The 24,946-nt window shown below is 35.1% G+C and overlaps 2 protein-coding genes across 5 annotated transcripts; one reads left to right on the forward strand and one right to left on the reverse strand.

The window, feature by feature from the left end:
• The first annotated feature begins 2,229 nt into the window (after positions 1–2,229).
• Positions 2,230–13,038, forward strand: LOC106666336 (kynurenine--oxoglutarate transaminase 3). Of its 4 annotated transcripts, none has more exons than XM_014393444.2 (9): positions 2,230–2,396; positions 2,608–2,744; positions 2,799–2,949; positions 3,005–3,241; positions 11,712–11,955; positions 12,009–12,175; positions 12,259–12,445; positions 12,509–12,672; positions 12,735–13,038. In XM_014393444.2, exons 2-9 carry the CDS (start codon positions 2,608–2,610, stop codon positions 12,801–12,803), a joined length of 1,356 nt encoding a protein of 451 aa, XP_014248930.1. In that variant the 5' UTR covers positions 2,230–2,396; the 3' UTR covers positions 12,804–13,038. The 4 variants fall into 4 exon arrangements, with proteins under 4 accessions (XP_014248930.1, XP_014248931.1, XP_014248932.1 ...); XM_014393445.2 differs by having other exon boundaries at positions 2,261–2,515; XM_014393446.2 differs by lacking the exons at positions 2,230–2,396; positions 2,608–2,744; positions 2,799–2,949; positions 3,005–3,241 and adding exons at positions 9,652–9,970; positions 10,063–10,199; positions 10,254–10,404; positions 10,460–10,696.
• Positions 12,695–23,308, reverse strand: LOC106666337 (UPF0605 protein GA14893-like). Its single transcript, XM_014393448.1, has 6 exons — positions 23,100–23,308; positions 22,905–23,043; positions 22,581–22,850; positions 22,333–22,501; positions 16,613–16,850; positions 12,695–12,902 (listed from the first exon to the last, which is right to left on the reverse strand). The coding sequence occupies exons 1-6, from the start codon at positions 23,144–23,146 to the stop codon at positions 12,836–12,838; spliced, it is 930 nt and encodes a 309-aa protein (XP_014248934.1). The 5' UTR covers positions 23,147–23,308; the 3' UTR covers positions 12,695–12,835.
• Between the last annotated feature and the right edge of the window lie 1,638 nt (positions 23,309–24,946).

Here is a 24,946-nt window from a genome sequence, read left to right on the forward strand (position 1 = left end):
TTCTTACCTTCTTGAGAGAAGAAATAAGTGGAAGGTAACTTCACTCTGGTACAGGAATAAAAGTTTTCTGATCCACTCTTGCCAACAGCTACGAAGCGAAGTACCATCAAAAATTAAGTTGAAATACGTCAAAATGGCAAAATGTTAATACATGCACAAACATTGTTGCCCAGAACACAAAGTGAATAGGGCTGTTTATTTGTTTTATTTATTTTTGTAAACATCAGTGATTCCCAAACTTTTTTGACCCATGGACCCCTTTTTATAGTCAAAAATTGCCCACAGACCCCCCTCCCCCAGTGAAAAAGTCACATAAATGCATAATATAAAAATTACAAATTTAAAAAAAAGTTTTTTTGAAGAAGTATTTTTGAAATTATAAATTATAAATATATATAAATTATAATATTAATTACTTTTGTTTAAAATAAAATATAAAAAAATTAATGACGGATGAACCTGATGAGATGTTAGTGTATAATTTCTAATCGGTTTCTTTCTTTTGTGATGAGCTTCATAACGGCACTGAATCCACGTTCCACCAAATAGAAAGACGGGAAAGCAGTCAACAACTTCTGTACAATAACCCACAATGCAAGTATAAAATTGGGATCTGTTTTTGTAACCAGAATTTAAAATGTGATATCCTTGTTCAAACATTGGTTTATGTTCCTCATTTGTGGATATTTCAATAAGCCGCTTCTGTATTAGCATGGATTCATCTGTGTTTGGGATCTGAGTTTGTCCACGCGCAAAAGGGTTGGGAATATCCATGTGAAGAATGTCTTCAAATCTTTGGTTCAGATATGAAGAGCCGTTAAGTGTTGAGTACAGCAAGCAAATCTTCATCTCTAAATTTGGAAACAGAGCATTAACGCAGACATTAAGCTTTTAGTTTTGATCAAATTTAATTGGTCACCTTGTAGTTTCAAATTAGTTTCGTTAAATTTGGCAAATAAATCAGTCATAAAGGCTATGTCATTTTTTGGGTTAATGAAATTCAGGAATTCCAACACTGAATCAAAGAGCACATAAAATGGATTTAAACATGCACTTTTAGATAACCAACGTACTTCTGTTTTATATTATTTTATATTAATCCCCCTGACGTTGTTCAGAGATCCCCAAATCAATTTTAATTTACCACGGACCCCCTGAATGATACCCCTGGGGGTCCGTAGGGATCACTTTGGGAACCACTGGTATACATGGTACTTGGCCATTTTGATAAAGCAATACAATGCTAATTGTAATTTACCAGTAAATGTCTGATTTTTGATATAGAGACACAAAATAAATCAATGTCATAACAGTTAGCAAGACAACAAGCTCTTTCAATAGAGGCATAATAGAAATAGTTACGATAAGGAAAGAAAATAAAAAAATAAATTGGTATTCTTTGTACTTTTGCCAGGGACATTTAAATAAATTCTATTTAACAATATGGTCTCAACTTGGTTGTTCACAATTTTGAATAGGAAAATTAAGTCATAAGTGTTCCTTCTTACTACCATTGATAATTTGGTCTGTAGCACAGGATAGTATGATGATATAGTAACAGTGTCATATATGGTTAAACTGACTTTAAATGCACAGTATTTTAGGAAATTATTCTGCACTTTTTCAATGTCTTGAAGTCAGATGTATTTCTCCTTAGAAAATATAAAATTAATAATTTAAATGCTTTATTGACTATCACATTGATATGTAAGAGAAATGAAAGTTTTTGGTAAAATATAACACCTAAGTCCTTTATAGATCAAGTGAGCTTAATTTTACAACAATTTTACATGCAATAAAAATAATAAATAGGATTTTTTAATAAATAAAATTTTAATGGAATAACATTTCTTTACAATGAGCACCACGTAATGATTCTTGATGAATGGGAAAAAATTCTTGGAAATCTTTTCCAAGGAAAATGCAAAGGCTTTTCCTCAGCTTTAAAGGAGACATACTTTTTTTACATTTTTATTTATTTTTAATTTTTTTACTCATTAATTTTTTTTAGAGTTCAGTAATAAACATTTAAGTTTTAAATTTCTTATTTTTACAACCATACCTTTTTGGAATACAAGATATGAATAACCCTAAATACATTAAAATTTAAGGGTGATGTGATAATTTTGTACATCAGTGTATAAACTATATATATGATAAATAAGTTTAACGTTTTCTACCTGTAGGGGAATAACCCTCTAGTCATATGAGCTTGAAAATAAAATATATGTATAAAAAACAAAAAAAAAGCGATAATTAGTCGACTGGATTTTGTTTCAACCACATCACAAACCTTCGAAACCTCTGTCAAAATCCCGATAATTAATAAGTTCCAGGAATTTAACATTTTTGATTTTAACAATCAAAATTAAAATAAGCATTTCACATTAACGAAGGTAAGAACAAACTTTTTCAAAAAATAACGAGGGACAAGGGTGATGTTTTTATCTTACCTACTGGAAGGTAACTCTTATCAGACGCAATTAATCAAAAAAACATTTTCCACTGTACCCTTGTACGTAATAAAAATTAATAAAAAGTTATATTGGATAATTTAATATACGTATACAAATATAAATTTTATGTTTAATGAACATATTCTTTCAGATGTATAAAGGACTGAGGAAATTAATATCACAAAAGCCATCTTATTCTTTGAATTTATTTAACTTCAAAACAATGTCAACGTTGGAAGGCAAATTTGAACTACTGCCAAAGTACAAAGGCTTAGAAAAGACAATATGGTGAGTGTTTGTTGAGTTGAAATGTTCGGTTGTCAGTATCGGTTTGGTTTTCAGGGGTGAGTTCAACGCGCTGGCTGCTGAGCACAAACCGCTCAACCTCGGCCAAGGCTTTCCTGATTTTGCACCACCCTCGCACGTCACCCAAGCGTTGGCCGATGTTGCCAAAGATGACAATATCCTCCTGCATCAGTACTGCCGAGGATATGTAAGCTCAAGTACAAAAATTTGTATAGTAATTTCATCGTTGAATTATATTTAAGGGCCATGTGCGTCTTGTCAACGCTCTGAGCAAAGTATACTCAAAAATGACCGGACATGATATTAACCCAATGACTGATATAATCACGACTGCCGGTGCTTATGAATCTCTGTACTGTGCTATACTCGGTTTAGTCAATGCTGGTGATGAGGTCATACTGATAGAACCGTTTTTTGACTGTTACGAGCCAATGGTAGCTGCTGCAAATGGGAAACCTGTTTTTGTTCCGTTACGAATGGTAAGTATATATAATTCAATATATTAATAACTACTATTTGCAAATTATTTTTTATTGATAAGCAAATTAAATACAATGGAAGTTCCCAAGATTAGATTAGATTAAAGTAGGAGCCGGCTTCTCTTTAGGATCTTCGCTACACGAGCAGTAGTGGTGTGCATCTCCATTGTTGTCTACAGCTTAAGGCCCAAACCTCTCGGCGTCAAAATTTCAGCTTACATAAGCCTTCACACCAACAAAGGACATGTTCTGCTAGCTCTCTTTTTGTCAGCACAGGCTTGTTTTTGCACTCAGTCTACACTATGCCTCTAGAGTCTACTGTATCTAGTTAGCAGTCAGCTATTAAGGTGGCCATTCACGATCGCTCCAAGGCCAAACGGAGCGACGCCGTTCCAAAAACCACGTCAATGGCAAAACTGAACTGGCGTGCCCGGCTGTGCCGAATATTCGACCGGTCCAAACTCCATCGCTCCACTCCAAATATCTATGGCGCGACGTCGGCATGGCGCTTTCGTGAATGGGAAAACCTGGCGTGGAGGGTGGGGATTTTGGCGCGCTGGCATGATCATGAATGGGAAAACCCTCGTTTTTTCGGCGCGGTCTCCGTCTTTCTGTCACTGAGGAAATATCTCCGTCGTACATTCTCAAAAAGTCAAGAACGTTTATTCTTTATTGGTAATGACATCCAATCGAGATTTTATTGTTGAGGTGATTGAATTGTATGAAAGTTTACTATGTTTACGGAAAGTTGTGGACAATGATTACCACGATATTAATAAAAGAAATTCGGTCCGCAACCAGTTGGTCGACGTTTTCAAAACAAAGGATACAAATGCAATGAGAGATGCGGTATTGATAACCCCTAACAATGATCAAAAATCGAAGTAGAGAACTTAAGTTCTATGTAGTTCATCACTGTAGCGAGAAATCGTAATGTGGTTGCCAACCTTTCATGTAGTGATGATTTCTCTCATAACTGTCTTTTGTTTTCTAATCAAGGGGGTAACAAGCTGGAGTAAATATAAATAAGACGTTAATCTTTTTTTTGTAAGGTTTTGGTTGAAATGAAAAAATAGTGTCACGGGGGGATTCGAATCCACGACATTCGGCTAAATACGCCGCTGCGCTAACCACTTTAGCTATACTGACTTCGATAGTTCTATCCACTCGGTCACCAACTCCCCATCTCAACCTGCAATCTTTCGAATTTTCTCTCTTCTTGCCATTTTTTGGTGTCGGAGAGGATCGAAGTCACGATAGCTCAAGTGGTAGAGCAGCGGCGTATTTAGCCGAAGGCCATGGATTCAGATCCCGCTCGTGGCACTAGCTTCTCTTTTCAACCATAACCTTCCAAAAAAGATTAAATAATTGAGAGAAGTAATTTGGTCAATAGAACACTAAATATAATGAATAAATAAGACGTTTCATCCATCCTTAAATAGTTCCTCCAATCAGCGGGTTCAAGGGAAAGTACTTTCATCAAATTGAAAAGGGTATTACGGCTTCTGTTCAGGAGCCACTTGTTACACCATTTTCTCTTCGATTTTTTGCTTTGTAAATAAACAATAAATAAAATATGTAAATAAACAGAAGAGTAGCACAAGAAATCGTCATCCATTTTGAGAAGGTAATTCACTGGTTGACGTTCGGAGCGACTGAGGGCGCTGAAACACGGAGCGGTTTTGCTAGGTTGTGACACATGCATCGGTATGATGTGCGTTTTGGCCGAAGCGGTTTTGTTTTCTTTCAGTTATTAAATGTATCCTACAGCAGTGCATATAAGCATTGAACGTCGCAAGGTGTTATTTTGCAGTTTGTATAACAAGTCCTGTTTAGTAAATATATTGTTCTGTAACTGTATGTAACTTCGTGTATTAGTTACAGCCTTACAGACCACCATTCCCCCCATGCAGTACTTTTTTTTTCTTTGATGAACATTCCATGGAACTGGCTACAAAGCGAAATCTCACAGTTATCTACACACTACGTCTCGTTCGGTTTTCTTTTCTCTATGAAGTTGTGAAAAATAGTCTTTAAAAATAAATATTTAAGTTGATTTATATTTAGATGGGATCTCGGGTAGCCGAATAAGCGTGTCAGACTCTCGGCTTAGATCCTGCAGTTCTAGGTTCGATTCCCGTTTCGCTCCCCCCCCCCAACAAAAAAAGAACCAATCCTCTCTGCTCAATAAAAGTAAAGTAATTCCTGTTCAGAGTCAAGGAAGCTTTAAACTACTTTTCATTTTTCATACTATAATTTAAAAGGCACAGAGCTGGGATTTGAACGAGGTCTCCTTCCTCCTCCAGATAATATTCAAAACAAAATCTTTATTAAACTATTACTACCATGTATCACCGACAGTCATATGCATACTTTGTACCTGTAAAGCTGTAGAAATCATTTAATTATAGGGTGATGTACTTTCAAGTAGTTGTAAAGTTAAAAGAGGCCCTGGAGGAAGNTTTTCTTTCTTTGTCTAAATGTACGACTTTGTATGAATTGAAAACACTCTCGGTTTTATCTCTTATTTCTTGAAGTTTTCCCTTTTCATAGATTTAGACCGATGAAGAAACTCGTGGGGGAAAGACGAGGTGTGAAGAGAAAAGTCGGTGAGGAGGAGAGTTCGTGTAGCTCTGAAGAAGAAGAGAGGCAAGCTCCAGTGAGGAAGAGGTACCCGGTCCTCAGCCCGGCCAGCTCCTCTTGCCAGTCGTCCGTCTTGGCTAGCAGCCCCAAGGGCCAAGAGGACTCAGACGGAGCCGGAGGCACGGTGAAGGAGCTGGAACAGGCCAGGTCCAAGCACCTCCCGCCGCCGGACAAAGCCCACACGGACTTCAGCACGGACGCCCTGCTTAAAGCGCAGCAGCAGAGGAGCACGATACAATGGATAGGAGCTTTGAACCAGCCACCGCTCGGCAGCACCTGCCCGCTTCGACCCTCCTCCGTCAACTGTACGCCAACAGGGAGAGCGTGATAAGGGCCAACGTCACCAGGCCCTCGGGATATTACGGACCCGAGATGGGACCTCTGCCAACCCCGCCGGGCTCCGACGGTTCCTACCCCCAGGAATACATCCAGAAAAACGACTTTCCCCTGCGCCATAACTACACGGTGGACTATCATTCCGCGATGACCCCAAACACCAACAACCGCTGCACTCCGGCTTCGACAGCCCTCCTGTCGGCTACCCGGAAGTCCTGAGGCCGCAGTACATCGAAGGCCCCGCGCAGCCACTGCCATTGAAGCCCCAACCGTATCCCGTCCATCCCTTGGAGCCCTATCCGACGACTTCTATCGAACAGCCCCAGTTCTATTCCTCAAACCCCGCCCCGGCGTTCCACCTCTACAACAAACCCAACTCCTCGTCCCCTAATTGGTATACTGCACCGACATAGCCCTCTTGTAAATATGTACAGACACTGTAGATAATATCCTTGTGTATAACGGTGCTTTTGTCTTTTGTCCAGTGGTCGTATATTTGTAATTTCTTGTAAATATATTTGGAACATTTTGAAAAATAAAAAAAAACATTAATAAAAGAAAGAAAAGAAAAAGTGAAATTAAAAAAGAAAACAGTATTATAATCCTAGACCTTTGGCTTTTACGTATATTCAAACTTTTTGAATTCGATAAAAGTTTACTTCTTTTACATATAAATGAACAACATTATTAAACTATAAATTATATAAATAATTACAAATAATTAATTATAAAGTTTTAATAAATAAAAAAAGAAAATCATTTTTGTTGTTATTTATTGTTATAGTTTGTTAGTTTTCTTCTGTAAGTTAGTTGTCTCAAATTTTTTAATTATTGTAAGTGTTAACAATGTGAATATATCAAATGGGCAAATTGAAAACTAACTGTGTATGGCTAAGCCAAAGTAAATTATAGTTTATTTAAAAAACAGAGAAATATCAATCTTTAAGTTGCCCATAAATAAGTGCAATGGTCTCTAGCGTTAATTTTTTTAAAAAATAATTAGCTTCATTATTATATCATCGTCATTATAAATCGATCATTTCTAAATGGAAGACTTGCCACTTAATTGGACGAGGCTGTAAATAAATTTATACATCGCAGTAGTTCTGCAAGAACAATGTGTAACTCGCTCAAAGACTATTTAGATGTGCAATATCCCTCGATTCAAGAACAAAAAAAATTTAAATAATGAATTTTAAAATTATTTAAAACAGTATTTTGTAGAATATTTGTTCATATTAAATATAACTGTTACTACATGGCATAATTCCTTATTTGTTTTCTCCCAAAATCCTTTTCTCTTTCCTTTTAATTTAAAGGTTATTTTTTTTATCTTTAATCTAATAACTGCTTTTTATTTCCTCTAATTGTTTTTTTTATTTATGGCCGTTCATATTTAAAAAATATTTTATATTTAGTTATTATGTTGAGATGTTTTTTTTTTTTCAACCCTAGTTTTTTAATGATTCAACCTATAATGGAACATCTAGTAGTCTTTTTAAAAATAACTGCTACTTTTCCAACTTTTTATTGCCATCTTCAGGGTTCCTGTATGGTACTTATCTTACTATAGTTTAAAAATAATCCAATGATCATTGACTGTACTAAGTGTAAAATTATTCAAATTTTCATATCTGTTTGAAATATCTGAAACAAATTAGCAGTTTCTTATATTATTTAATGAAATCTACGAGCTACTATATAACTACATATAATCTAAAACCAACGACTGAAACTGTCTAAAATAGATTCTTGAACTAAGGTATTTCCAACGTTGGATATTTGAATAGGCTCATGAGTGAGATTATTTTGTCAGTGTAACTCGACAAATCTGAACGGAAATGGTCACCGCATTGGAATTCAAGGAGATGGGTCCATAAGCTGCAGCCAGTTTGCTGAATACTAACTAGCACCTGCAATAGGCTTGTAAGCAGCACAGTCAGGAAAAACAATATTTCAAATTGTTTGGTAAAAATCATTTATACTGACGCTGTTTACTATATGCATTTTTAGGGAAATAAAAATGAGCTGGCTAGATTTTCAAAAAGGTTTTTTAGTTTTGATAAAATTTAATTGGTCACCTTGTAGTTTCAAATTAGTTTTGTTAAATTTGGCAAATAAATCAGTCATAAAGGCTATGTCATTTTTTGGGTTAATGAAATTCAGGAATTCCAACACTGAATCAAAGAGCACATAAAATGGATTTAAACATGCACTTTTAGATAACCAACGTACTTCTGTTTTATATTATTTTATATTAATCCCCCTGACGTTGTTCAGAGATCCCCAAATCAATTTTAATTTACCACGGACCCCCTGAATGATACCCCTGGGGGTCCGTAGGGATCACTTTGGGAACCACTGGTATACATGGTACTTGGCCATTTTGATAAAGCAATACAATGCTAATTGTAATTTACCAGTAAATGTCTGATTTTTGATATAGAGACACAAAATAAATCAATGTCATAACAGTTAGCAAGATAACAAGCTCTTTCAATAGAGGCATAATAGAAATAGTTACGATAAGGAAAAAAAATAAAAAAACAAATTGGTATTCTTAGTACTTTTACAAGGGACATTTAAATAAATTCTATTTAACAATATGGTCTCAACTTGGTTGTTGACAATTTTGAATAGGAAAATTAAGTCATAAGTGTTCCTTCTTACTACCAGAGATAATTTGGTCAGTAGCACAGGAATAGTAACAGTGTCATATATGGTTAAACTGGTTTAAATGCACAGTATTTTAGGAAATTATTCTGCACTTTTTCAATGTCATGAATTGAATTTTATAGTGGGGTGACCATATATGCCATATATGGGAGTTGTACTCAAGTACAGATCTTACCAGAGAGAAATATAAAACTTTTTAAACAACTTATGTTAGTGAAGTCAGATGTATTTCTCCTTAGAAAATATAAAATTAATAGTTTAAATGCTTTATTGACTATCACATTGATATGTAAGAGAAATGAAAGTTTGTGGTAAAATATAACACCTAAGTCCTTTATAGATCAAGTGAGCTTAATTTTACAACAATTTTACATGCAATAAAAATAATAAATGGGAGTTTTTAATAAATAAAATTTTAATGGAATAACATTTCTTTACAATGAGCACCACGTAATGATTCTTGATGAATGGGCAAAAATTCTTGGAAATCTTTTCCAAGGAAAATGCAAAGGCTTTTCCTCAGCTTTAGAGGAGACATACTTTTTTTACATTTTTATTTATTTTTAATAATAATAAACATTTAAGTTTTAAATTTCTTATTTTTACAACCAAACCTTTTTGGAATACAAGATATGAATAACCCTAAATGCATTAAAATTTAAGGGTGATGTGTTAATTTTGTACATCAGTGTATAAACTATATATATGATAAATAAGTTTAACGTTTTCTGCCTGTAGGGGAATGACCTCTAGTCATGTGAGCTTGAAAATGAAATATATGTATAAAAAATAAAAAAAGCGATAATTGGTCGACTGGATTTAGTATCAACCACATCACAAACCTTCGAACGTCTACCTCTGTCAAAATCCCGAGAATTAATAAGTTCCAGGAATTTAACATTTTTGATTTTAACAATCAAAATTAAAATAAGCATTTCACATTAACGAAGGTAAGAACAAACTTTTTCAAAAAATAACAAGGGACAAGGGTGATGTTTTTATCTTATCTACTGGAAGGTTACTCTTATCAGACGCAATTAATCCAAAAAACTTCAACTTTTCCACTGTACTTTTGTACGTATTATAAATTAATAAAAAGTTATATTGGATAATTTAATATACGTATACAAATATAAATTTTATGTTTAATGAACATATTCTTTCAGATGTATAAAGGACTGAGGAAATTAATATCACAAAAGCCATCTTATTCTTTGAATTTATTTAACTTCAAAGCAATGTCAACGTTGGAAGGCAAATTTGAACTACCGTCAAAGTACAAAGGCTCAGAAAAGACAGTATGGTGAGTGTTTGTCGAGTTGAAATGTTCGGTTGTCTGTATCGGTTTGGTTTTCAGGGCTGAGTTCATCGCGCTGGCTGCTGAGCACAAACCGCTCAACCTCGGCCAAGGCTTTCCTGATTTTGCAGCACCCTCGCATGTCACCCAAGCATTGGCTGATGTTGCCAAAGATGACAATGTCCTCCTGCATCAGTACTGCCGAGGATTTGTAAGCTCAAGTACAAAAATTTGTATAGTCATTTCATCGTTGAATTATATTTAAGGGCCATGTGCGTCTTGTCAACGCTCTGAGCAAAGTATACTCAAAAATGACCGGACATGATATTAACCCAATGACTGATATAATCACGACTGCCGGTGCTTATGAATCTCTGTACTGTGCTATACTCGGTTTAGTCAATGCTGGTGATGAGGTCATACTGATAGAACCGTTTTTTGACTGTTATGAGCCAATGGTAGCTGCTGCAAATGGGAAACCTGTTTTTGTTCCATTGCGAATGGTAAGTATATATAATTCAATATATTAATAACTACTATTTGTAAATTATTTTTTATTGATAAGCAAATTAAATGCAATGGAAGTTCCCAAGATTAGATTAGATTAGGTAGTAGTAGATTAGTAGGAGCCGGCTTCTCTTTAGGATCTTTGCAACACGAGCAGTAGTGGTTTGCATCTCCATTGTTGTCTAGAGCTTAAGGCCCAAACCTCTCGGCGTCAAAATTTCAGCTTACATAAGCCTTCATACCAACAAAGGACATGTTCTGCTAGCTCTCTTTCCTGTCAGCACAGGCTTGTTTCTGCACTCAGTCTACACTATGCCTCTAGATTCTACTGTATCTAGTTAGCAGTCAGCTATTATTCTATTCCTAGCTTTAGTAGTTCTACAGTTAGTTTTTGTGATGGTCTTTTGTTGAATTTTTTGCAAGTCTGTCCTTGAACTTCATTCCAATTGAATGGAGGACTTATTTAAAATCCATTGCCTGATGGATTCACTTTTTTGGCAATTTGGCATGCCACAAAAGGGTTCAGGGCCAATTTATAGGCCTTTTCATTGACCCTCTGCCCTGTGTGCCTTGGTATCAAAGGCAAGGGTAATTATGCCCAATGTAATTCCCTAAGTGCCACTTGGATGTTCAAATAGATGACTATTGTTTTGTTAATGATTCCTTTTTTTTTAAATCTCCTTGGCACAGTGTTCCATAAACACAGTTCCTCTTGAAAGAGAGTCGCATATTGCCCAAGCTTATACAAATTCTAATCCTTGGTTTATTTCCATAAATGCCAGTTCCTGTCCCATATTTGGAACCATCTGTTTACCGGATGTGGTCAGCATTAACGTTAATTCTTTTCTCCCAGTGTGCTTTACGTAATTATTAAAATAAGTTAAATGTTTTGTAAAATGGTTCTGACCCCTCTTTACCCAATGGTTAGTTGTCTATTTGTGCTGCTGTGGATTCAGCCCTTCCTGTACCAAAGGAATTACTTTAATTAGCAAAAGTCTTTTTCTATTTTAGACCAAAAAAAATGGCACAATCATGTCAAGCGATTGGAAGCTTGATGAAGACGAGCTTTCTTGTGCATTCAGTTCAAAGACAAAGCTTATCCTCCTGAACACACCTCACAACCCTGTAGGTAAGGTATTCAGCATGGAAGAACTCACAATGATTGCGGACCTTTGCAAAAAGTGGAACGTTGTCTGTATTTCTGATGAGGTCTACGAATGGATGGTGTACAAGCCTTACAAGCATGTACGAATAGGTACGGCTTTGCAATAAATGCAATGTACAAAGTTTATTTCAATTTTGTTTAAGCGACATTGCCTGGCATGTGGGAGAGGACGATCACGATTGGATCTGCGGGAAAGACACTCAGTGTGACTGGTTGGAAAACGGGCTGGGCTTACGGTCCGGCAAACCTCATCCATAACTTGCAAGTTGTACATCAGAACATTTTGAATTCCATTACCACTCCAATATCGGTAAATATATCCAGTTGCAATATTTTTGCTTACAAGGCTTTTATTTTGTGATTCTTGATTATAAATGTGTAATTATGTTTAAGGAAGCGATAGCAAGAAGTTTGGAGCTGGAGTTATCACGAATTGATTCACCTGATTGTTATTTTGTAAGTTTGGCTGAAGAACTAAGAGAGAAACGAGATTACATGGCCAAATTTATAACAGAAATCGGAATGATTCCTACGATACCGGAGGGTGGTTATTTCATGATGGTAGATTGGACACCGTTGGGTATGATTAAAATAAGTCCAAACACCTAGTTCTAAAAAATTAATTTAAATTACTTTTTTTCAGCTGACAGGGTTGCGTTAGACCAAGAGAATGACAAATACAAAGATTACAAGTTCGCCAAGTGGATGACCAAGAACCAAAAGCTCCAGGGCATTCCACCATCAGCATTTTATGGCACCGAACACAAGAACTTAGGTGAAAATTATATTCGATACTGCTTCATAAAAGTAAGTAAATAAAATAATGTAATGACCGGTTTAAAGATTTATTAATTCGCTCCTCGAAACAGAAAGATGAGAATCTTCAGAAAGCCGAGCAGATACTCAAGAAATGGGCTTGTGGGGCCAGCAAGATGTGACCATGAATCCATCCTTGCCCGGGGCCTCTCAATCATGAGAAGTCGCCCCTCAGCCACCTCTTCGCGTCCTTCGTGTCATTGCCATAAGTTTTACCAGCCCTAGAAAACATTCTTTGTGATATATTTCATATTAAGCTAATTGAGTTAAAGGCATGTTTAAATTCTAAATTGTTTATTTTCATAAACTTTGATTTGTTTTTGAAGACATGGTGTAAATAAAAATGTTATTCTTTGAGTATGCACATTTATTTAAACAATATCTCAATTATGACATAACGGAACAACTTAAAAATCCATTATTTACAAAAGTTATAAACTTGAATTTTTAATTTAAACTGTACATGACTGGAAATTTCACCTGACTGGAAACAGGAAAGTATAATAAAGGGTATAGTTCTCTGTCATACCCAAACAAAACTAAATTAAATACAATTAACAATATATAAAATAGTGATAAAGAATATAATTTTAGGTTTCAAGAATATTCCATTATATTCTTAAACTATTATTTATCTCACAAATTCAATATCTTCTTGTTACTGCATTTCTTGTTTTCCTTGATGACATATTAGTTTTTTATTCTTCCGCATATAAAAAATATACGCGTATTTTTTGAGAATGGTTTGGAAAAAAACATATAATCATAAAACAGGAACTTTATTTTAATACAATTAAAAAATAATATTAATACTGCTATATACAGACATTTTTGTCATGAATTACTTGACACTCGTATTAAAAAATACATAACACGTAATAAAATACATTAAAATGCATAATTTAGATTTATGCACTCAACAATGGTAAAAAAAAAGATGACTGACTTTTCAAAATAATCCATTTTTTGTGGTTGATTTTTTAGCTACATTTCGTAAGTTGTTTTGGTGTATTGATTTTGAAGTGTCAGATAGTGATGAAGTCAAATCTGATTTTCTTTTTGGAACTTTGACAATCTTTTTAGAAGTACTAGGTGCCTGTTTACTATTTGATTCACCATTGCTAGGATTATTTTGTGGAATACCGTTAGTGTACGATGAAATGGTGCTGGCAGAAGTGGAAGATGCAGCGTCTTTGTTCTGCAATGTCAGTCTTGATAGTACTGATGAATTTGATTCATCACTCACACTCGAAAAAGTTGTAGGTGATGACAGACTTGGAGAGGACAAGCTTGGTTCTGACATAGTGGGTATAAACAACAAAGTCTTTTTTTCCACCATTTTTTGTTGTGTTATGCAATTAACATTCATAAGAATAGGCAGTTTTGCATTGTTAGCTGAAGCGTTTCTGGTTTCTGTGTTTTCAGTGTCAACAAGCGTTAAAAGGGAATTATGATTAGGGGTTGAACTTTCTGGATTAGAGTTTGAAATCCTTAGTGTTTTGTTCTTTACCTGTGGTGTGTCCTCGTGTTCAGAATCGCTCAAAACAATTTTTTCATAGCCTTCTGTTTTATCGTCTTCGACGTCTTCTTTGCATGTTTCTTGTTCCACCAGCACATTACAGTCGTAACTGTTCAACGATCGTTCATACTCTTCTGCATTTATCACCTCGTGATCCCATAGATTTTCTGCTACGCAGGAATCTAAATCTATGAGAACCACGTCTTCCACATTTGTGCTCAAAGAGGAAATGTTCGAATATTGTTTAGAAATTTTCTCAGACTCTGAAATAAAAGGAATCCTTTGAAAACAATAAGGATGCTTTGAGGCGTGTGTCTGATACATGTGACGACGGATCGCCTGGGGATTGTTTGAAGCGTACGGACAATATTTACACTGGAATTCTGCGATTGCGTGTGATGGCATATGTTCGATGAGGGTGTGAGGAATGTTCGTCTTGAAACTACAATTCGGGTGCTGACACGTATAACTCATATTTACATGGGATCTTGTGAGATGGTCACTGAAAAACTTACTGATGTTTGTTTGAAAATTGCAGTTCTTTTTAGTGCACTTATAAGGCACGAGGTCAACTGAAATATCACTTTCCTTTCTTTTATTTTTAAAATGTTTTTTATCTTTATTGCTTAAAATCCTAATACTATTTGATGTGTGTTGATCCATTTGATGGTGTACAACATTATTCTTCGAAATGGATCTGTACATACAATAGGTGCATTGATATTTGTCAAAGCCGTGCTCGTCTAAGATGTGACCACAGTAAGAGAAAGCTTCCTTGAAAGACAGTTCGCAATAAGTACATTTATGGTATTCCAATTCATCAAATTCATTGAAAAAATGTTTAAAACTAGCCATCTCGCAATCCGAAGTGAACTCACAATTTGATATCGGGCACACAAACAACTTAGGAACTCTTGAATTTTTGTGCAAGTTGTACTTGTCTTGTTTAAAAGATGGATTTAAAGTGATTACAGAATCAATTTTTATCTCCGTCTTATCTTCATCATTTACACCGGGTATGTAGCTATCATTTTTGTCTTGATATTTTTCCAATAAATATAGACCGTAGTTTCTTCTCTCGATATGAAACACCATCAGGTGTTTGAAAGCCCATTCGAGATCACAGAGATCTGACGTTTTGATGAAAGTCATGTCTATGATAGGACATAGGGAGCAAGACCAATCGAATGTCAGTTCGCTGTGTTTGGCTTGTATATGTCTGTGGAGATAGCTTGGCTTTGTAGTGCACCAGTTTTTACAACCGTCCAATGTACAATAAAACACAACCTCATCTTCATAACGTCTGACCTGTAAAGGACCGACAGTACAGAATGGCACTTTTCCATGAACCCCAGAGGGTATGCTTTCATGATTATAGAAAATTTTTGTCTGCAAGTCGTCATTACGTTGCAATAGATCATCCGTATGAAGTAAGCCAATTTCGTTAAGGCTATAATCATAAGTTGAACTTGACATGTCGAGTTTATTCAGAAGTGTCGAGACAAGCGAGTAAGAATTCTTTTTCTTCATGTCTTGATACGCTTTGTTCATTGTGGTCATGTATGACATTTTTCTTTCTTTGTCTAAATGTACGACTTTGTATGAATTGAAAACACTCTCGGTTTTATCTCTTATTTCTTGAAGTTTTCCCTTTTCATAGATTTCGTCTTCACTTTCCAATGAGACTAAATCTACAAAATCATCGGGCTGATCATCGGCATCATGATCTTCTATGTCGTCTAACTCAATCACCTCGTGCTTCATATAGTTCGGGCTTGTCCCTTGAGCTCGATCATCACTCTTTCCTAATTTAACTTCCTGCGCCTGTTTTTTCTTTTTCTTCATCTTTGTCCTAATGATCCCTAATGACCATCTTTTTCTTTTCTTTTTCTTCAGTTCCTGTGGTTTGCTATGTCTTTTAGCACACCTCAATCTGGTCTCTTCTGAATAAGTCATATTATACATGGTTTTAATCTTGGAAATCAATTCGGCAGTTCTGGCATCACTACCGTCTACTTTGCTCATTGGAGTTAATTTCAAACATTTTTGTTCCTTACAATTCTTGTTCGTCATTACATTTCGTTTTAAATGTTTCAACTTTTTCATCTTTACCACTAAATTTTCTTTAAGCACCTCAAAAAACAGCTGTACATTCGGCGATGCACATCTGTCAAACATAGCGATAAGGACTCCTATATTGTACGTACTCCTTATTAAAATCTGCTCGTTATAGTCATCAAGCGATTTTAAAATGAGACAGTACATTTTGATCTGATCGTACAGCTTTTCGTCAAACAGTTTCTGCTGTTTGTAAAACTTCAGCAAGAACCTGTATATCAATACATGCATTTTCGTCGCAGATTGCATCTCCGACTTAAGTCTCTGCTCCATCTTAACCAATTACGTCTTTACCTGAACAACGATCCCGGCACGTGTCCACCGTAATTCGGAAGCATCCCGATATGCTTGTGGTATATTTCAGTTGGCTGGATGAGAAGCGGCGGATCCGGCCTCACGGCCGTCACAGGCGCCCATTCTGTGTTCTGCCTCCTTCTGTAGTTAGAGGTGAAATCGCACAAAGCTGAATTTGTGTATGGTGAATAGCCCTGGCCGTACTTCGAATATCCGTACGGGATATGGCCAGTGTAACCTGTAACAAATTTAAAAAGTTAACATAAAAATTTTTACGTTGAGATTTCAATTTGATTTTTCATCAAGTGACAAACTTATAATTAGTATTCTACAATTCATTCCACTTCATTTTTACTGTTGGCATATTTTTGTCGAATGGCCTGTCACTGGAACCATCTACACTCTTGGGTTTTTATGCGACTCAAATGCACTGCTCCTCACTGAAGGTGCAAAGCTGAAATGCATTGCAGCTTCACCCACGAGTACAGACAGGACCCAATTAACAGGAGCTTATCAACTCACAGACCAAAACACACCATCAACTTTATAATTCAGTCATCACTGATAAGCAGTCTATCACATCATCGCTGGTTTGGCGCTGTTATGTTATTTAAATGTGTAAAATGGGCACAGCTAAGAAAAGTAATTCACCAGCCCACCAGTCACAAACAAAACCTGTTTGACAGGGGAACTAGTGAGAATACCATGATGATTGGAAATGATCAAGTTGTAAGCTGGTCCCTTCTTAACATAAGTTAAAAATAGTGTTAAGGCATGTCAAAAAAAAAATAGAAATGTCTGTCAATCTCAGGGTCTCACACCCACAAGGGAGCAAAGACACAATCATAGAAATAAAAAGAGTTATTTAGTATGGGAAGGTTGTGGACAGTTATCGAACACCGTAAATTTGGGGTCACGTCAGCGAGGTGGGTGATATACAACTTCACCAAACAGCCAGCGATCATGAGGCTGCGCAATGAAAACTTCCAGATTCTATTTGCCCCAACAGTTTTTGCTTTTTCATTTCCTCCCCTACTCTGGTTGGGGAATTGGTATAAAAGGGGATGATATGGAATGCAGTCAGTCAAATTTAAGACTCATCTAGACTCAGTCCAGTTCAGTAAGCAGCCATTGGGACAAGTTGAATAGTCGATTGTATGGACCAAGGAAGCTGTAGAAGTTAAGTCCCATAAGATGCTCGATGGTGTGAAAGCTGCTAATGGCAAGCATCATTTCGGGGTAATAGGTTCTTGTGAATAGGCATATCAGAGCTAGACTGACTTGATTTTGTTTGTTACCACATCTAAACAGGCCATTGTAAAAATAATGCTTATGAATATCTTTCTGGTTTCTTGTATTTGAAACCCTATTCAAAAAGCCTTTATGGCGTTCTCTTATCGCTTAGCGATAAGCACATAGAGCACACCTGCTTACAAAGGATCATCACTCTGCAGATCTTTGTCAGCGTACGAAAAAGAGCTAACAATAATGTGAGTTTGAGACAAACTGGTCAAAGTGAGTTTTCACAAATTAATGTCAGAGGTTTACTAAATGTCTTAATGCTAATGAGAACTTGACTAAGTAGTATTGTTTTACAGTACGAACTGTGATATAATAAACAAGAATATTTTCTTAAATATTTCTATTACTTATTTCACTTTGAATGTGAGGCTTTATGAAAGGTTTGATTCATGATAAAAGTGGCTTCAAATTAAAAAATATATAGGTAAAATACATTAACTGATATTTGTGATCTGTACAAGGCGATTTCCTATCAAGAAGAAATTATTTTTCGACCAAGAGAAACGTCCACAGCAAAATTGTCAATAATTAGTCATAAATAAGCCTTGCCTTGTTTCCTATTAGAATCCAAAAATTAATTTCGTTTCCGATTGGAAGAAATCTCTTTCGAAGGGACACTTTAGTAGGATTAAATGACAGATTTTGATGCAGAACACACAGAAAAAACTGGATTTAAATTAATTTTGAAGTGTGTGTCCTGTACGAGAACAACAAGGAAGTAGTGGCTGACTGTACACTGTACAGTGTAGACTGTACACTGTGTGGACTGCGGGCTATGGAGCGCAGCCTGTGGGAACTAAATCAAAATTAAGCAGAAAGACACCCCCTGCAGAAAAAAAAATAAGAAGAAACATCCACATAAAACAAAGAAACATCGTCTAATTAATAATAAACATTACTTGTAGATGTAAAATATATTTTTTTAGAAAAGTAAAGTTTAAAAAAATTTTTAAACAATTAAAAAACCAGAAGGCCTTGGATTTATATAATTTTGAATTGAAACCTTTTTTTAATACCAGTTGTGAAACGGTTCCGGTGTGGAAAAATTCTCTTTTTCTTCAAAAAATCAAACGGTATTTACTGTTTATTTTAATTCCAAGACGGGAGAAAGTTTGAAAAAAGCATATTTTCATGCAACAAGAACCCATTTGTTTATTTTATCGTCCATCTCGTGTTTTCCCGCCATGTTTGAAGATAAATTGTAAAATTTCTTCAACAATTTGTATCACTTGAGTTTACCGACTTAATTTAATTGTAATGTTTTTTAAAACTGTTATTTTACTTTCTAATGATCCAAGCATAGCTTTATCATGATTTATTGTGTCCGAGAGGTCAGACACTTTTCATCGATATTTCACCATATTCAACGGTGAATTTATTAGCAATGTTACGACACTGCTGCAGAAATGGTTATTTCACATACATCAATCAATTCTACAATTATTCGTCATAGCCATAAGCAGCGATCAAGGCCTATAGATCTATGCAGATATATGACACTTTTATCTACACTTTTATCACACAACTACCTTACTACTTTTCACCAAATACATTGATCCTAACAGCATTACTTTCAGATCGAATACAAACAACATTAAACACATTTAAAAACTTTCAACCTCACAAGTCACACATGAAGGCTAAACAGAAAACAAAATATTGTTCTTAGACACACTTGTAAAAAAAAAAACCAATGAACGTAGACCACTAACTCAATTATTCATCACACCACCTTCCTCATACAATAATATACGGAGAGTTGAAGGATTATTACACAGAATCATATCAGTGAGTCATGAATCCTTTGACCTATAAAATATACATTCAAACAAATTTTATATAACTACCCTAAAAACATAATTAACAGAATTATAAACAGTTATAACCCAGCACTACACAAAACAACATCCTCCACAGTACACAACGCAACATCAACCCAATCGCACAAAGTCAAACTGGTATGACAACACACATTTCACACATATTACGTACATTTCTCTCCTCAGACCAAATTAAAATAGCTTTCAAAAACCACAAAACAGTACAAACACTTTTTTCCAAAGTCAAAGACCCAAACCAGCAGCCTACAAATTCGATGTAATTATAAAATTAACTATATAAACTGCCCAGCTCCATACATTGGAATTACAGCACAATATTTGGGAAAAGGAAGAAACAACACATTTATGACTGTAACATACTAAAAACTAATCTCATAGCATTAGCCATTCACCATTTTAAAAAAACAACTTTGATTTCAATAACATACAAATACTAAACACAGAAAAAAAAAATATAATACAAATGCAACTTTCTAAAAATGGTTTACATTAACAGAAATACCCACACCATTAATTATATATAAAAGATACATGCAAACTCAGGTGTATCTACACCAACACCATAAAGCAAATTAAACTTTATTTTTATGTTAACCTTTTCTTCTTTATTGTCCATAATAACTAACTTACCCACCTTATAATAATCATATAAAAACAGCAGAATACAAATTCATGTTTCACAACAATTTCAAATGAAATAAATATGACATTACAACAATAGCACCAAGCTTTATGTGAGTATGAAATACTTGGTTTAAAATTTATATTTACATCTGTATTGGAATTTTTCCAATCAACATATGTTTTGTAATTCACTCAGTCCCTGAAGATGACCTGAATAAGGTCAGGAATGAAAATACTCCAATCCTGACCTCTCCTCACCATTTCATAAAATTATTTTAATTAGCATTGTTCCTTTTAAACGTTAGCCAAAAATAGGTGCCCGTCTATGTTAGCTTGTCTTGTGTCCGTCAGTTCGCTATTTGCTTATTTAGAAGAAATGACGTTTCAGTAAGAATAGTTTCCTGCTTATTATCCGACTATCGATAGTAAAATTGATAATATCTATAGCTATCGATTAGTTTTTACCATTAATTGTCCTCCACCCTAATATATGCATAAAATATCGGTAATATAAAATTGAAAACTAAATTCGTCCAACCATCATATTTGAATTTTGATTTACATAAAAAAGGTTATATATGATTGTGTGTTACATGTTACATTATGTTTATGTTATATTATGTTACTTTATGTGTTTATTATGTGTTCATTGTGTTTTCTTCACGTCAAATTTAGATATAGAGATTTCGGTTAAATTTGGTGCCACAAAATTCCAAACATTTAATTTGATTGGGTCTTCTTCGAAAACCACAAAATCAAATAAAAACTCAACAAATCAAATAAATAAAATAAACTTGCTACTAAGATCGATGATAGAACCGAATTAACGTTGACTAGATTACCAAAAAGAATTCAACATACAGCTCATTAAAAACTTCAACAATTCGGTGTGGAAGGAAATAATGTTCGAATAATAAACATCTATGATATATTTAATTATGCATTTGCAGGTTTGATAAGGATCAACCTGACATATCTTGGGTGGCAGCGCACAACGTAATGCTGTGCAATGATCAAGAAGACAAACTGGGCAGAACCTATAATTGGGATGACGAGATCAAATATACAGTCCACCTCAAATTGGTTTCACACAAAATAAAATGAGATATGAACCGAGTGTAAGGGTGCCATACACAGTAATCTCATGATAAACATCTCTAATCAAAACTCACATTACTCCAGTTAGAAATAGTAAAACTAAAGGGGTCATGCCGGTAGTCGGTAGGACACCATAGTCTTGGCCGTTAAGCCCTCTTGTACCACAGGAATAATTTTAATTTTTAGTCTTGGCTGGCATAAGAAGACTAGTATCCGAAGCTTTTGGTAATCGCCGAAATCCGGGATATCGCGCATGAAGCATATTACCAAAAATCACAATTTTAACGAACTTACGAACCGGTCAAAGCTAGTCAAATTATCATTAACCGTTTGAAAAGAAACTGTATAAAATTATACTCTGTCTAGGGTTTGGTGAAAATGGTTTACTTTAAATCAAATGCACTCACTTCCTGGTGGTCGTAAATATCCCTTTGCGTAAGATCTGTATATCCTTTCGTCCAAGACTTTCTGGTTCATATTTTTAAAAAATGTGTCTTACTTTTGGGCTACAAAATTTCGGTGAAGTATGGTCGAACTAAATTCTTTGTTACCGACGTCTTATTGAAATATTTATGGAGATCTAATAACAGGTTTTATATGAAATAAAATGCTTATTAGAGCTGACCATATGATATGAATACTCTAGTTTATAATATTATGAAAGTTTAAATTTATGTTAATTTTTCACTTTTTATAAAATTGAACTAAAAGTTGGGAGTTGTGTTTTAAACCATTGTAAAAATCAATGTGAATGCCAGTTTTTTCCATACTCCCCTGGACCTGCCCGATCTATTAATATAGTTTAAAGCATAACGGAATAATGAAAATGTTTAAAGGATAATGAAACCATCGTACCCGGTTTGAAAGCTTTGTCATCGTTGGATTCTTCCATGAAATAAGGAGATACCGAGTTCAATAACGATGTCGGATTGGAAGGTGGTTCCGGCACGGTAATCTCCCTCAAGATGGCACACGCCTCCGGTCGCACTTCCAACAACGGTAGTTTAAATTCACTCTTCACCAACTAAAACAGCCACAAATGACAATTTTAAGAAAAAGAGATAAAATTGTCGATTTAACAAGAATGGAAGAATGTGAAGGACCTGTTTGTCATCGATGTTCGGAAGGAAAGCCCCGGATTGTACGGATATTTCTTTCCTCAAGCTGTTTTCGGCCTGTCTGTTTCTTATCTGCATCTTTTCGAAGTCGGCGAGACCTTCTTCAACCTGGACGGTGAATCTCTGGCCGGACCGACCGTGCGCCATGGGCACAAAACCACTGTACCCGGGAACCACCGGGTGCTTGTACCTGGCATCGACATGGTGCTTCCGGTTTTCGATTATATCAATAACGTTCTTCGGAGGCCTGTAAATCTAAGAAAATAGCAGTTTATTCATACGTTCGGTTTATCGTCGCGTCTGTCTAACCTCGAAATCCGTGATAGTCCTGTCGGATAGAACCAGAGAATCGCTGTGGTTTGTATTCGGATCCAACAAGATCTTATGGGTCGCCGATCCGAAGGTATCCCCCACTCTGTATACGTATGTCGGTACATGCCCTGTGTACCTGCAGAAAAATTCAAATAAAACGATTTGTTGGAAAAAGATTATTCGTGAATGTACCCTGGAATGTAGTGGGGTTGAGGGGTGTTTATGTTGCAGACGGACATTTTTATTTTATTTTAATTTTTCAATTTTTTTGTTGGAATTTTGGTTTAATTATTTAAGCGAAATACATAAAATTTTAAGTATGGGATGTATTTAAAGGTAAAAGTTTTGAACGTCCATGTTTTAAATTATAAGGAATTGTGTCAACAAAACATATGTTTAGACAATTGTGCAGTATTACTAGATTTTTACAAAATGATTTATAACATATCGTTTGAGATTAATGCGGCTCATTGCTAATTAAAAACACTTAATAGTACAATTACTAAAACAATCGGATTCTTTATAAGAAATTATTTAAACTTATAAATTTCCATTCTTTCTGTTTGCGATACCTTTGAAAAGAAAACCATACTTCTATCGAAGATAAACTTTCTAAGGAAACCGTGTTAATTCCCTCAATTTTTGTGAAAGACGTTGAAAATCAGATAATATGCTGTCAAATGTTTTACTTTAGAGACAATTTTATTTCCAAATTGCAATAATTGTTTACTCATCAGAGAGATTATCTCTTATGACTCTAGTCTTATGCCAAAACTAGGGTTTTGAGCTCTCATACAATTACAGAATTATTTACAATAATTAGTTTATAATAAGTATAAGTCTATAATAATAATTTTATAGAAGAAAAAAATTGTTAACATACAAAATAAATTCCCAACGAACTTCAAAGAGTCTATCATTTTTCTTCTGTTCAAGAAAGGAGACACCATAGACACAAATAACTACAGAGGTATATCTGTTTGTAAATTGCGTTAATAAAATCTTTTCTGCTTTTTTACTCAGCAGGCTAACTGATTTTGTGGAAGAATGCTATTTTGGGCGAGTTTTAATCAGGAGTTAGGACAGTTACGTATTGTAGACTCTTCCAGTCTGATCAGTCTTATTACCAATTTACCCAGGTTCAGGTGTTTTCTCAGATGCCAGTGACTAGTATTACCACTTTAGTTTTATCCTTTCTAACTGGAGCAATATATTTGCCAGTTTTGATGAGGGGTGATGATTATTAGAATACTGTCTATCACCCCCGGAGTTAGTCCATATCTCTTTTTGTTTTGTATGCGTCCATTTTGAGATGGACTGTATTTTTGCTCTCGTTATCCCAATTATAGATTCTACCCAGTTTGTCTGCTTGATCGTTGCCCAGTATTATGTTGTGCGCTGGCACCCAAAATATTGTCAGATCATCATCAAACCTGCAAATGCATAATTAAAATATCACAATGTTTATTGTTCGGACATTATTTCCATCCAATATTCCATCCACCAAATTGTTGAAGTATAATGAGCTGCATGTTCGATCCTTTTTGGTAATCTAGTCAACGCAAATCAATTCTATAATCGATCTTAATAAATTCAAATTAATGGTAGTAAGTTGTTCTATATGTGTGGTGATTAGTGACCGTTAGTCGATGATTATTCAGAAATCGTGAGATGAGGTCTGGTGTGATGTAGGTTTCAGAAAAACATTTTCTTTATCGTGCCACCGTTTCGATATTTATTATCATCTTCAGGGCCTAGGATATACAACCGTTGTTTAAATTTAACAAATACATGTAGGATGTGGAAAAAAGTGAATTTATACAATGCAATATATATTTTATATTCATTCAAAGTATTTCTTCTCGCTCAAATTGTTTGTTTACTGTGTAATTGTGCCATTCTAGCGTGTCGTGTTGAGAGTGCCAGTGAGATATTGCTCTCACTGTTGTTATCTCACTGGCATTCTCAACATGACACGCAAGAATGGCACAATTACATAGAAAACAAACATTTTGAGTGAGTAGAAATACTTTGAATGA

Source organism: Cimex lectularius, unplaced genomic scaffold (genome assembly GCF_000648675.2).
Source record: "Cimex lectularius strain Harlan isolate CLEC.00 unplaced genomic scaffold, Clec_2.1 scaffold62, whole genome shotgun sequence".
In the NCBI taxonomy this organism is placed as follows: domain Eukaryota; kingdom Metazoa; phylum Arthropoda; class Insecta; order Hemiptera; family Cimicidae; genus Cimex; species Cimex lectularius.